We start from the raw sequence: 12,140 nt of genomic DNA, 5'->3' as shown, positions 1-12,140 counted from the left end.
CATGTTGTCAAAACGGATACTGTACCTACAAATATGTTGAGAAGAATTTAAAATGAGATGTTGTTTTACAGTTTACATTTTAGTTTAATGAGGTCTTTATCAGTCCAGCAGCTCCATCTGGTGACTGGATTTGCAACATACTGTACTCAAGATATTAAATTAAACATACTTTCACAAATAAAAAGGATTCCACTGCATGTCCTGGAAGGAAACTTTTTTCTTCCTCATACCCCTCTCTCTAGATACAATGCTATGATTATTTTATTCTGTACCCTGAGCATGACTTAAAAAACTAGGTACTCATTTATATGCTAATTGCGGATTTCATCTTATGCTGTTGCTAAGCCACAGCTAAGTACAAAATATTGCTGCATGCTCCCCAAAGTGAGGGCAGCACCAGCAGTGTAAGCTTAAGCTGTGTATCAAATAAGTTAAAGTACATGCCCAAGACAGACTTCAGTGTCTAAACCCTCAAACTCCCCCACTGCATTCACCATATCACAGACACAAGACCCTGCATGTGAAACAAGGTAATTGACTGATAAAAGTAGCCAAAACATATCTGTAACTAAGATACAGTTTTTGTAAGATGTTGTGGCTTCACATCTAGCACTATAAAGCACATGGATCGGCTTCTACAAAAATAAAGAAAACAAATGTCTGTTTTTGAATATTGTTTACTTACTCTATAGTTCTAAATAAACTTTTTTCCCAAAGTTTACTGGATATGTATCAACATTAAGACTGCCAACATAAGTGTGGCAATACCGGCACTATGAGAAAGAATTCCATATATGCACAATATTTAACTGTGTGCACAGTTCAATAAAATGGGTTGTGCATGTCCAGAAAAAAATGCACATGGTGAAGGTGATTTTCAAGGTTTTTTTTTTAAGATGCACCAGTACCACCCCTTTGCACCCCAGGAGCAGCCTTTCACAACAAAAAAAACTAAAACAGATACAGCATATTGTAAGAAAAACGTTCCCGTTTCCTTTTTAAAGCAAAGCTCTATCTCCTGCTCTTTCAAACTTTTTCATGGAAGAAGAGGGCATCTACATGAATGGATTTTTTTTTTGACATACAAATATGGATATATTGTGTCCAAGGGCATTCTACTGCAAGTGTTTCATGTTCAGTTTTTTCTTACATAAACATTTGTGCATGGATGCTTTAATATTACACTATCTGTTAGTTCAATTTTATACACCTGTTATCAGTAAACCAGATCTTACATACATAAATCCTTTATTCCATGCAAATACTCTGTGCCTGAAGCAGTTAGTTTACTGGCAACAGAAGGGTAGGAAAAGGATAGCTCAACATCGCCATCAAGTGACACCACAAGGTCAAGCATCAAGTGATGTGCAGCAAGCACAGATGTTTCCCCTTACCATAAAGCACAAACATTCCTTTCAATTTAGAGACACAGGTTTAAATATAAACCAGTGGAATGTGCATCCCCCTTGTGCTAATCCCAAAAAATGTCAGCATGGTTTCAAATTTTGCTGATAGAAAATCTGTATAACAGCTGTCTTAACATTTGGCAAAATAAAAAAAAACATTAAAAAAAAAAACACCCGGAACTACAAAACATTGATACAAACTATTTCAGATAGGTAAAAGAAGACTTTTTCCACAAGAGGTTGAGCTGTGTGAAAGGGAAATGGAAGACAGCTTCCCTTTATCTTATGACAGGCTTCACAGCTGGCAGTCGTCAAACTAAATCAGACTGTAAATTCTCAGCTCCTTTCTCTAAGATCTCCCTGAGAGAAGTCTTGTGAGGTGTTCTTCTCCAATGTGTGCAGGTGAGGAACTACACCACTAGAAAGCCCCCTCACTGAGAAGTTGACAGATGCTATTAAAATAAGTTGATTATATGCTCTTGGAAAATCACATCTGTAATGTCATGAACTGCAAAAATGAAATCAGTAGTAGATTTAATGAATAACAATGGTTCTATCAAGCATTATATATTCTACCTTCACAGTAATCATCTGAAAAGTCATTTGCAGTTCATGCCACATTGCAGTCTCGCTATTTCCTCTTTCTCCTTTATGTTCTATTTAATCGGTACAATTGCACATCTGAAAAGTACGGCGAAAATTAAATGAGTGCCCAACAGATGCATTCAACCTTACAGTAAAGGCAAGATTTAGAGCCATTACTGGGGGGAAAAAAAAACTTTGTCTGAAACACTTTCCTTGACCTTTCACCTATTGGTTGATCAAAATTCCATTGATTGCAGAAAATCCCATTTGTTTACACCAACAATAACTCACTGTCTCCTCTTCCAGCAGAAAGCTGCAGAACCTACTGCTTTCAGTGTTGACCCTCTTTACAGGTGACTGCTTATAACTTCTACCCCATAACCGATGTGTTTAGATTACATTAAGAGAAAGACAAACACAGCAGCCCAAAGAGGTTAAAATGGAGAATTTAGAAGAAATCGGAGAACCTAAACAGCAGCAAAACCAGCACTGCTTCAGACAAGTAAAAAGGAAACACAAAAGGCTCTTCAGAATCCACCTGTCTCTATCTGAACCTGAATCAACAGGATATAGCTTTCAACAGTAAATTTAATCCTGCTGTCGACATGTGACTGTCAAATCATTCAAGCTGGATTTCTCCCCATATGCTGCTTTATGTTCAGTTTTTCCTTTACCTGTAGCCTCCCTGACGCAGGCAGTATCTATTTTCCTGGTGTTATCTCTGTAGCAGAAGGGACAATCCTCTTAAGTCTGTCTCCCCTTCACTGCAGGATGTTTTACCTCTGAGCCAAAACCAGTCTTTGTTAAAGGTTTAAAAGTGAGAAACTGCTAGTGCATCTCATCCTTTTTCGCTACCATAAAGGAAAACAAATTCTCTGAACTCTAACTGAATACATTCCAGTGAAGTACCATGAAGTTTGTACTGTTGGTTACTTTGGAAATAACTGATGTGCAAGACAAAAATTAAACATTTGCAACACACTTTCTTCCAATAGGCAAAAAAAACTCAGGCAGTGAAATCTATTGGAGACCAACACAGCAGTTCACATTGAACATCTCTCTATTTTTTTTTACTGACAAAAATGTTCTCCCTTAAAGTTTTAAAGCAGATGTTGCATAAGAAGTAAAGAAACCTGCTAAAAAAAAATAAAAAAAAGATGAAGGTGCTAATTAATTTCAACATACAGGTCTTTTCACTGCCAAAAAAAAGACAATGACAAAGATTTTCTGTGCAATTAGCACAGTCTTCATTCTCTGCCAGTTATGCACCAAATTATTTAGGCTCGGCAGCAAAATAGCATAGTGGTTTGCATTGCTGACTCGTAGCTCTGGGTTCAATTCAATCTGCATCATGTTTGTATGCTCCCTCCATGTTCTCATGGGTTTCCACTGATTTCTTCACACAGTCCAAAGACATACTGGTAGGTTAACTGGGTTTGGGGAAAACTGGTTTGAGTACGTGTTCTCCACCACGGCAGTCCTAAGCTTTTTATAAGAAACAGAAATATGGGTCTTCATGAAAATGACTTACATACTGGATGAAAAAGAAATGTTTTTGGACCACACACATATCTGATCAAGTATAAACAAATTTCTTTTCAGAAAACCAGAGAAACCTATTTAAACCACAAATACTATTACACAGCTTGATCCTTGCCTCAGGACATTTTTGCCATTAACCAAAAATAACTAAAATGACAGAAAAAGAGATGAACGGACAAGTCTGAGTTTGAGACATTACTTCTTCTAGAAAACAATCTAAAATGAAAATTAACTGGACAAATACAGAAGAAACTCAGAAAACTGATATAACTGTAAATAAAACTTGAGATTGAGATCTTACTCTGTTATTAAAATATAAACGATTTGGGGAAAAAAATGATAAATGATCAATTAAGCAATGTCATGTAAAAAATGTAAATATTTTCTAAGTGTCCTGATAATTGTTTATGTTGTATGACTGCTTATATTTCAAACATGCTTATAATAGGTATGAAGTGCTACAAAAGGTCCTTGTAACATAAATCTTCATGGCCAAATGTTTAAATTTCCAATGAATTCTTTGTTTTATTGCAAATCCTTCATATAGCTTTATTCTTAAGAAAAAATGCATTTACTTCAACATGAGCTTCCTCAAGCCTATAATGAACACACTGATTAAATAAATTCAATTGAACATAATAATTGGACACTGGTTTATTACTACAGTAATATAAGACCTAAAGTTAAACTTTCCTTCTGCAAATCATGTCTGCTGTTTCAGTGATGGAGCAGCTGGATAATGCATGAAATGTAACATACAAGACTGCTCCCACAACCAGGAGGATTTTGGTACTGAAGTAGTAGTACCAAAGTAGGGTAGTGGGGATTTGCAACTAGTTTTGGAAAAGGCTATTTAAGCTGCTACTCTAAATCAAACACTGATGCCCCATCAACTGTATACATGGACTGGGCGAAATATCATGTTGGAATTCGTACATGAGCATTTACAATACTAAACAGTCCCTGAGCAGAGCCTGTTGGGTGCCAATGACTACCACAATGTTTTGTACCTGAATTACCAAAAATATTGAATTGTTTCTTCTTTCAAAGGAGGACTTCATTACCCACTTGTAGGTACGTCTCACACAAACCTCTGGCAACAATTAACAACAGTCTGCAGCTCAGACATTATGTTATACTGTGGTGATGTACTGGTAAAGCTCATGTGTCAACACAAAACACAAAGATTGTGTGAAATCTTTTACTTTATAAAGGGATAACACATTTCATCGTTTAAAATAATACATTTTATGAATTCAAATAAATTTTAACCGGATTACCATATTTACCATATTTCTATGATCATATTAAAAGTAAATCCATTCTTTTTTGCATAAGAATACTACAAAATCACTGAAACTGGTTACTGTATAAAGGTATTCTACATCTCAGCTTACCAGAGCTATTGAATATTTTTACAATTCAAACTAAACACAATATTTCCCAAATCTCTTTATATCACCATCTTATGAGCTTTACAAATAATTCTCATCACTCTGTCTCAGCGTGTGCCTTAAGAGAACAAGTTTCGCTGCAGTTTTATGAAATTACTGTTTGCTTCAGATCGTTTCCACCCATACAAATTAAGTGTCACGTGCTGGGCCTAATAATGAACAGCTACCAAGCATTTGAGAGAATTTCCACTCCATTTGAAACTAATTTGCTTTCCTTCAGTGTTAGTAACCACACATAACCAGTCATGTTAAGAAGTGTGAATGCAGGTCTGCATCACAGGATCACACTTTCTAGAAGGACACCAGCACCCATATCCCTTAGCAAAGCTTCTTACCTGGTAGAGAGCAAGGGAGTGTCCATACCTCTGCAGGGGTCCACTGTTTATTGATACGACATTCCAGATACTGCTTTCCAAATTGTAACTACAAAAAGAAGAACCAAAAGATTTCACCAGGCTGTAAGAACTATAAGAACTGTAAGAATTATTAAGTAAACCTTTTGTGGGACACTATTAACGTGTTTGTGATTTTCTAAAAGTAAATGTAAAAATATACAGCTGCACATCTGGCAAAGAAGTGTAGAAAATCATCCACATAAACAATTTGGGTTTTTTAGTTAGACTTTGTTGGGAGAAAAAAATGAAGCAGAGTTGTGCAACGCATCAAAGGGTGTTGTCTAGCATGAACACATTTATTAATATTTAAAATCCTTCGCAAAAAAAAGATCCGTTATTTTACAAATTCCCTATTCAAAACCACACATAAGAGATTTCAACTTAAGAGAAAATTAATCTCTTCGACACTCTGGTCTTCTTATACAGAAGAGAAATTTAACTAAATATGTTGGTGGATTACATGGGCGAAGAAGAAAAGCTTACTTAAGAACCATCTGGAAAGAGCTGTAGTTAAAGGTGTAGCCTCCTATCACCCACATAAACTTTCCATGCACCACAGCCTTGTGGGACGCACGGCCAACAGATGGACTGAAAGGCTTGGCATTTGGCAGAACCCAATACGATTCTGTGGAAGGAACCATTAAGGAGCAGTCTGGACCTAGGCACAAGGGAGAAAATATTACACAGTTATGCATAATTTGAAATATTTCATTACTAATTGTGAATAAACATATAAACAAGGTAAAGCTCTCCAGTCATTAGAATGCTCTAGTTCCCTGAACCGTTCTGAAAGTTGGCACTACAGTGGTGTGAAAAAGTGTTTGCCCCCTTCCTGATTTCTTATTTTTTTGCATGTTTGTCACACTGAAATGTTTCAGATCATCAAACAAATTGAATTATTAGACAAAGATAACACAAGTAAACACAAAATGCAGTTTTTAAATGAAGGTTTTTATTATTAAGGGAAAAAAAAATCCAAACCTACATGGCCCTGTGTGAAAAAGTGATTGCCCCCCCCTGTTAAAACATAAATCAACTGTGGTTTATCACATCTTTGGAAAGCTGAGTTCAATTTCTCTAGCCACACCCAGGCCTGATTACTGCCACACCTGTTCTCAATCAAGAAATCACTTAAATAGGACCTGCCTGACAAAGTGAAGTAGACCAAAAGAGCCTCAAAAGCTAGACATCATGCTGCGATCCAAACAAATTCAGGAACAAATGAGAAACAGAGTAATTGAGATTTATCAGTCTGGAAAAGGTTATAAAGCCATTTCTAAAGCTTTGGAACTCCAGCGAACCACAGCGAGAGCCATTATCCACAAATGGCGAAAACATGGAACAGTGGTGAACCTTCCCAGGAGTGGCCGGCTGACCAAAATTACCCCAAGAGCGCAGCGACGACTCATCCAAGAGGTCACAAAAAACCCCACAACAACATCCAAAGAACTGCAGGCTTCACTTGCCTCAGTTAAGGTCAGTGTTCATGACTCCACCATAAGAAAGAGACTGGGCAAAAATGGCCTGCATGGCAGAGTTCCAAGACGAAAACCACTGCTGAGCAAAAAGAACATAAAGGCTTGTCTCAGTTTTGCCAGAAAACATCTTGATGATCCCCAAGACTTTTGGGAAAATACTCTGTGGACTGACGAGACAAAGGTTGAACTTTTTGGAAGGTGTGTGTCCCATTATATCTGGCGTAAAAGTAACACAGCATTTTAGAAAAGGAACATCATACCAACAGTAAAATATGGTGGTGGTAGTGTGATGGTCTGGGGCTCTTTTGCTGCTTCAGGACCTGGAAGACTTGCTGTGGTAAATGGAACCATGAATTCTGCTGTCTACCAAAAAATCCTGAAGAAGAATGTCCGGCCATCTGTTCATGACCTCAAGCTGAAGCGCACTTGGGTTCTGCAGCAGGACAATGATCCAAAACACACCAGCAAGTCCACCTCTGAATGGCTTAAGAAAAACAAAATGAAGACTTTGGAGTGGCCTAGTCAAAGTCCTGACCTGAATCCGATTGAGATGTTGTGGCATGACCTTAAAAAAGCGGTTAAGGCTCGAAAACCCTCCAATGTGGCTGAATTACAATAATTCTGCAAATATGAGTGGGCCAAAATTCCTCCACAGCGCTGTAAAAGACTCATTGCCAGTTATCGCAAACGCTTGATTGCAGTTGTTGCTGCTAAGGGTGGCCCAACCAGTTATTAGGTTTAGGGGGCAATCACTTTTTCACACAGGGCCATGTAGAGGTTTGGATTTTTTCCCTTATAATAAAAATCTTCATTTAAAAACTGCATTTTGTGTTTACTTGTGTTATCTTTGTCTAATATTTCAATTTGTTTGATGATCTGAAACATTTCAGTGTGACAAACATGCAAAAAAATAAGAAATCAGGAAGGGGGCAAACACTTTTTCACACCACTGTATATATTCTATAAGAAACTTTTTTTTGTATCTGCTAGTGCCATCAGCTGTTCAGATACAAAAATACTGCCAAATACGTTCGTATACCAGTAGTGCTGTAATGATCGTACATCCAGAGAAAGTATTAACTGAAACAGTTTGTCCTATTTTTACAAACATTTAGAATGGATAATGTAATAAACAAACTCACTTCCATTAATAAACACTCACTGATCATTACTATGTTTATGTCAACTACCTTACAGGTAAAAGATGGAGAACCAAAATCCTTGGATTGAGACTTAATACATTATATTCACATTTTGGTTATCAAATGCAAAGCCTTGCACTGTTGACAGAGAGCAGCACCGAAAATACAGCAAAAAAAGCTCATAAGGAACCTCCCACCTTTGCCATTTAAGCTTAGAAAATATCAGGACTTATTGTGGAGTGAAAAATGCAAATGTTTTCCAGATCTGGAAAAGCATGACCACTGATTTTCAGTTCAGAAGTTGCCACTGCATGCTTAGCAGTATCAGTCAACAATGGCGACATGAAAATTCCTTCTCATCTGAATCATGATGAAGGAAAACTTAAGCCACATGAAAAATGACAATCATTAAGTCATACAAAAATGGCACCAGTTTGTTAAGGTACAGGCTAAAATGTGTCCACTGAAAAGTTTTGTTTTCCCCACTAGGGCTAATTTTTGTTTTAAATTAAACTGACGAAAAAATGCTAATAAACAAGAATTAAAACTACGGTATTTACATTAGTAAATTACATTAAAAGTTTCAATTAAAACTTAGTTTAAATTAAAACTTAAAGCTTGTCACTATATCTGTCACAATTTTCATTTTTACTGTTACTGCTCCATAGCTTTTGCTGGCTTTAATTGTGACAAAACTATATCCATTGATACTGTTATATCAAACACTAGGATTGAGCTCAAGTACAATGTTTAAGGTAACCAAATCTCCAAACACTAATTTCAAATAAAGAATGACTGTGAACCTACATCGCTCACTATGGGTACATCCAGAGCAAGACGGCAGTGTAATCACACAACTCTTGAGACAGGCAAATGTGACCCTATGCTAATTGACTTGCTTAAAAAGGTGGCATGTTCATCTCGTTTCTAATTAGATCATTCATTTTCCCAAGGACATGGGCAGGAACACCTCCACCACAACTCAATTTCACTTTAACAACTGCTCTTGGTAAGAGGGACAGTGGTGTCAGACTATTAACAGAATTACTATTCCCGTTTCATGTCATTAATCCTCCACTGCAATGAATGGATTCCATTGGCAAAGGGACATTTTAAACTATTTCTGAGTGTGATTTAAAATATGAAAACAGGAAAACTTCTGAATTTATGTTCCAGGTTCTATTAAAAATTTGAGAGCTAGTTCTGACCCTTATTTAACACACAGAACCATCCATTCAAAACGGGCGAGGTACAGTACACTGCGTTAAAACATTCCGAATCCCGGTCACTGCTGAGGGACAATCGTTTTCCAATTAAGAATTTAAGTCGCATACTGTTTAAACTTTCAATAATTTTAAACTGCGTATTACAGCATGTTAAACATTAAACTTTAAAAAGTCTGTATATTTTATAAAAGCAAGATTGCTCAGTTGGACAAAAGTACACAACCTTCCACCTTCTTCATAATATAATAATGCATACATTTTATGCATAAAAGTCTTTAACTTGGTAACTTACAGTGGGTTATGGTTATAATGTGCTTGTTCTAACATAATTAAGCTTATATTCTGTACTTCATAAAAAGTTATAACATTTTATCCTTTTCTAAGAATACGTAGTAAGAACACCACTTGCTGTTATTGTTAAAAGATAAATGTTGTTGTGATCTAACAATGGAATCATGTAACTAAGCAGCTAAAGTATCACAAGGGGACTTTTCGGTAACATTTTCTGAAACATTTTGACATTATTTTCTTTTTTAAAAAAACACTTCTATTGTCCTTGTAGGGGTAATGAGCACTGTAATGCAGTGAGCTGCACCCAGGCAGTTCAAAGTGCGATCAGAGTATTACTTTTGGTTTGTTTCTCATATAGCCAAATGCATAAAAAATAGTCCACTATCAAAGCTTATTGCGAACATGATGTGCCTCTTTCAGGTTTACATCCGAATTGAGAAAATCTACATTTTGTCTTAATCCAAATGTCAGCAGCCAGTAATCAGCCAACAATTTAACTTGGAATTTAAATAAAAAGTTAAAATGTACTATATAGTACACCGCCTGGAACTGAACCCGTTCCGTCAGTATCATTCAACAGGGAACCAGCTGGATGAATTATTATACGTGATGGCTTTGTGTTTAAGGATTTCTTCACAGAAATCTTTAAATTAAACGAGGCAGGGGAGAAGGGTTATTTTTTACAATTGCCAGTAATCGGGGAACAGCTTATCAACACGATGGGCAAACGGTTTCTTTAATTTTTAAAAATGAAATAAAAAATAAGATACAATGAGGTGTTCCTGCCTAACTCAAGCATTGCATGACTTTAAAAGCTGTAAAAATCCATTTTTTATGTGCGACAAATGGCTGACTTGTCTTCCTCGTAATCAGTTTAGAATCTTTTTGCACACTGCAAGATTTTTATTATTTAATTAAACATTTAAAATACTTGAAAGTTGTACTGATTTAAAACCTCTTGATAGTAATATTAATATGGAGTCAGGTAACTAAGCTGCTAAAATATCACAAGGGGACATTTTGGAAACAAAAGATTCAAAAAAATTTCACTCTCTCGGTTGTTTTAAAAAAATTTCAAAATTGTAATTTAAATACTTTAATACAAACACTAAGTGTTATGTGACAATGGGAAAATGAGGAAGAGGATGTAAAAACACTCAAAATTACCCAACAAAGGATTTTGAAGAGGAATGGGGAGACCGAAATAGTCCTCTCCCTGCCCAGTGGGGCGCAAGGAGCCAGTCCGAAGAATCTGGAGACCAAGAAACCCCTGTAAGCCTCGAAAAAATCTTTAACAAACTGAAACATTTCTGAAGGGATATTAATAAAACGTTAACGGATTTTACTGAAGAAATAAACAGAACAAATAAGGATAAACTAAATGGAGGAACAAACTGAGCAAACAGAAGAGGCGTGGGGTGAAAAAACAGATGGCGTGCTTTTAGACCTGCTGCAGAAACAGAAGCAGAGGCCAAAATAACGGATTTGGAGGGCAGGTTGAGGAGACAAAACCTGAGGATCTATGGAATCCCGGAGGATAGTGAAGGAGCATCAATAACCAAGTGCGTCTAAAAGCTTATTAGAGAACAACTTGAATTCCCCTGACACTGATTAAGAGATTGAAAGAATCACAAAAATCACAAAATTAAGATTACATAATAATAGTTGTAATAGAAATTGAATAAAACTCAATATGAATAGAGCTTTGCGATCCCGGGCGGAGCAGTTCCCATACCAGGCAGTGATGCAACCAGTCACGATGCTCTCAATAGTACACCTGTAAAAGTTGGCCTGGATATGTGATGGCATGCCAAACGTCTTTAGCCTACAGAGAAAGAATAGGCGCTGATGTGCTGTTTTGACCACGGTGTTGGTGTGGTGGGTGTTGAACTCGACCTAAACATTAACTCCCAGATCTCCTCCTTCACACAACAGCCCAACTCTTCGGCTCTGGATCTTCACCAGCAAAACTGTCTTGGCTGCTCCTGTCTGGACGCTGACTCCTCTCTGTCACAGACACTTGCTTGCATAGAGACAGTCTGCTAGTGGGTCCTCTGAGAGGTTAACTCCCAGGATCTTAACACTGCTGACCCTCTCCACTGCAGTCGCATTGATGTAGATAGGTGTGTGATCTCCTCCCTGGTGTTTTACTATAGTCCACAATCATCTCCTTAGACTTACTGATGTTCAGAGAGAGGTTGTTCTCCTGGCACCATGCTGCCAGGGTTTCAACCTCCTCCCTGTACACAGACTCTTCACCATCTGTGATCAGGCCGATGACTGTTGTATCGTCCGCAAACCTGATGATGGAGTTTGAGTTATACCTGGCGACACAATCATGGGTAAATAAGGAGTAGAGGACAGGGCTAAGCACAGAGCCTTGGGGGGCTCCAGTGTTTAGAGTCAGGGTAGAGGATATGTTGGTGCCCACCCTCACCACCTCCAGATGTTCCGTTAAGAAGTCAGAGGGAGGTGTTCTGTTCCAGGTCCTGGAGCTTGATGACAAGCTTTGAGGGCACTATGGTATTGAATGCTGAGCTGTAATCAACAAACAGCATTCTCACATATGTTCTTTTCTTATCCTGGTGTGAGAGGGCAGTATGGAGGTTACCAGTACCAGT

At 37.4% G+C, this 12,140-nt stretch overlaps 1 protein-coding gene across 3 annotated transcripts in view; it reads right to left on the bottom strand.

Annotated features, from left to right (window-relative positions):
* The window catches only part of LOC148835071 (attractin-like protein 1), a 416,291-nt gene that overhangs the window by 320,526 nt on the left and 83,625 nt on the right, over nucleotides 1–12,140 (bottom strand). For all 3 annotated transcript variants that reach the window (XM_088917388.1, XM_088917389.1, XM_088917390.1), the window contains exons 6-7: nucleotides 5,866–6,040; nucleotides 5,323–5,410 (exon numbers count right to left, since the gene is read on the bottom strand). In XM_088917388.1, coding sequence (XP_088773514.1) covers nucleotides 5,323–5,410; nucleotides 5,866–6,040 — 263 coding nt within the window. The remainder of the gene's footprint in view (nucleotides 1–5,322; nucleotides 5,411–5,865; nucleotides 6,041–12,140) is intronic.

This window comes from Atractosteus spatula, chromosome 5 (genome assembly GCF_055471065.1).
Source record: "Atractosteus spatula isolate fAtrSpa1 chromosome 5, fAtrSpa1.hap1, whole genome shotgun sequence".
Classification (NCBI taxonomy): domain Eukaryota; kingdom Metazoa; phylum Chordata; class Actinopteri; order Semionotiformes; family Lepisosteidae; genus Atractosteus; species Atractosteus spatula.
Note: the sequence above shows the minus strand (reverse complement) of the source record. Positions and strands in the feature narration are given on the sequence as shown.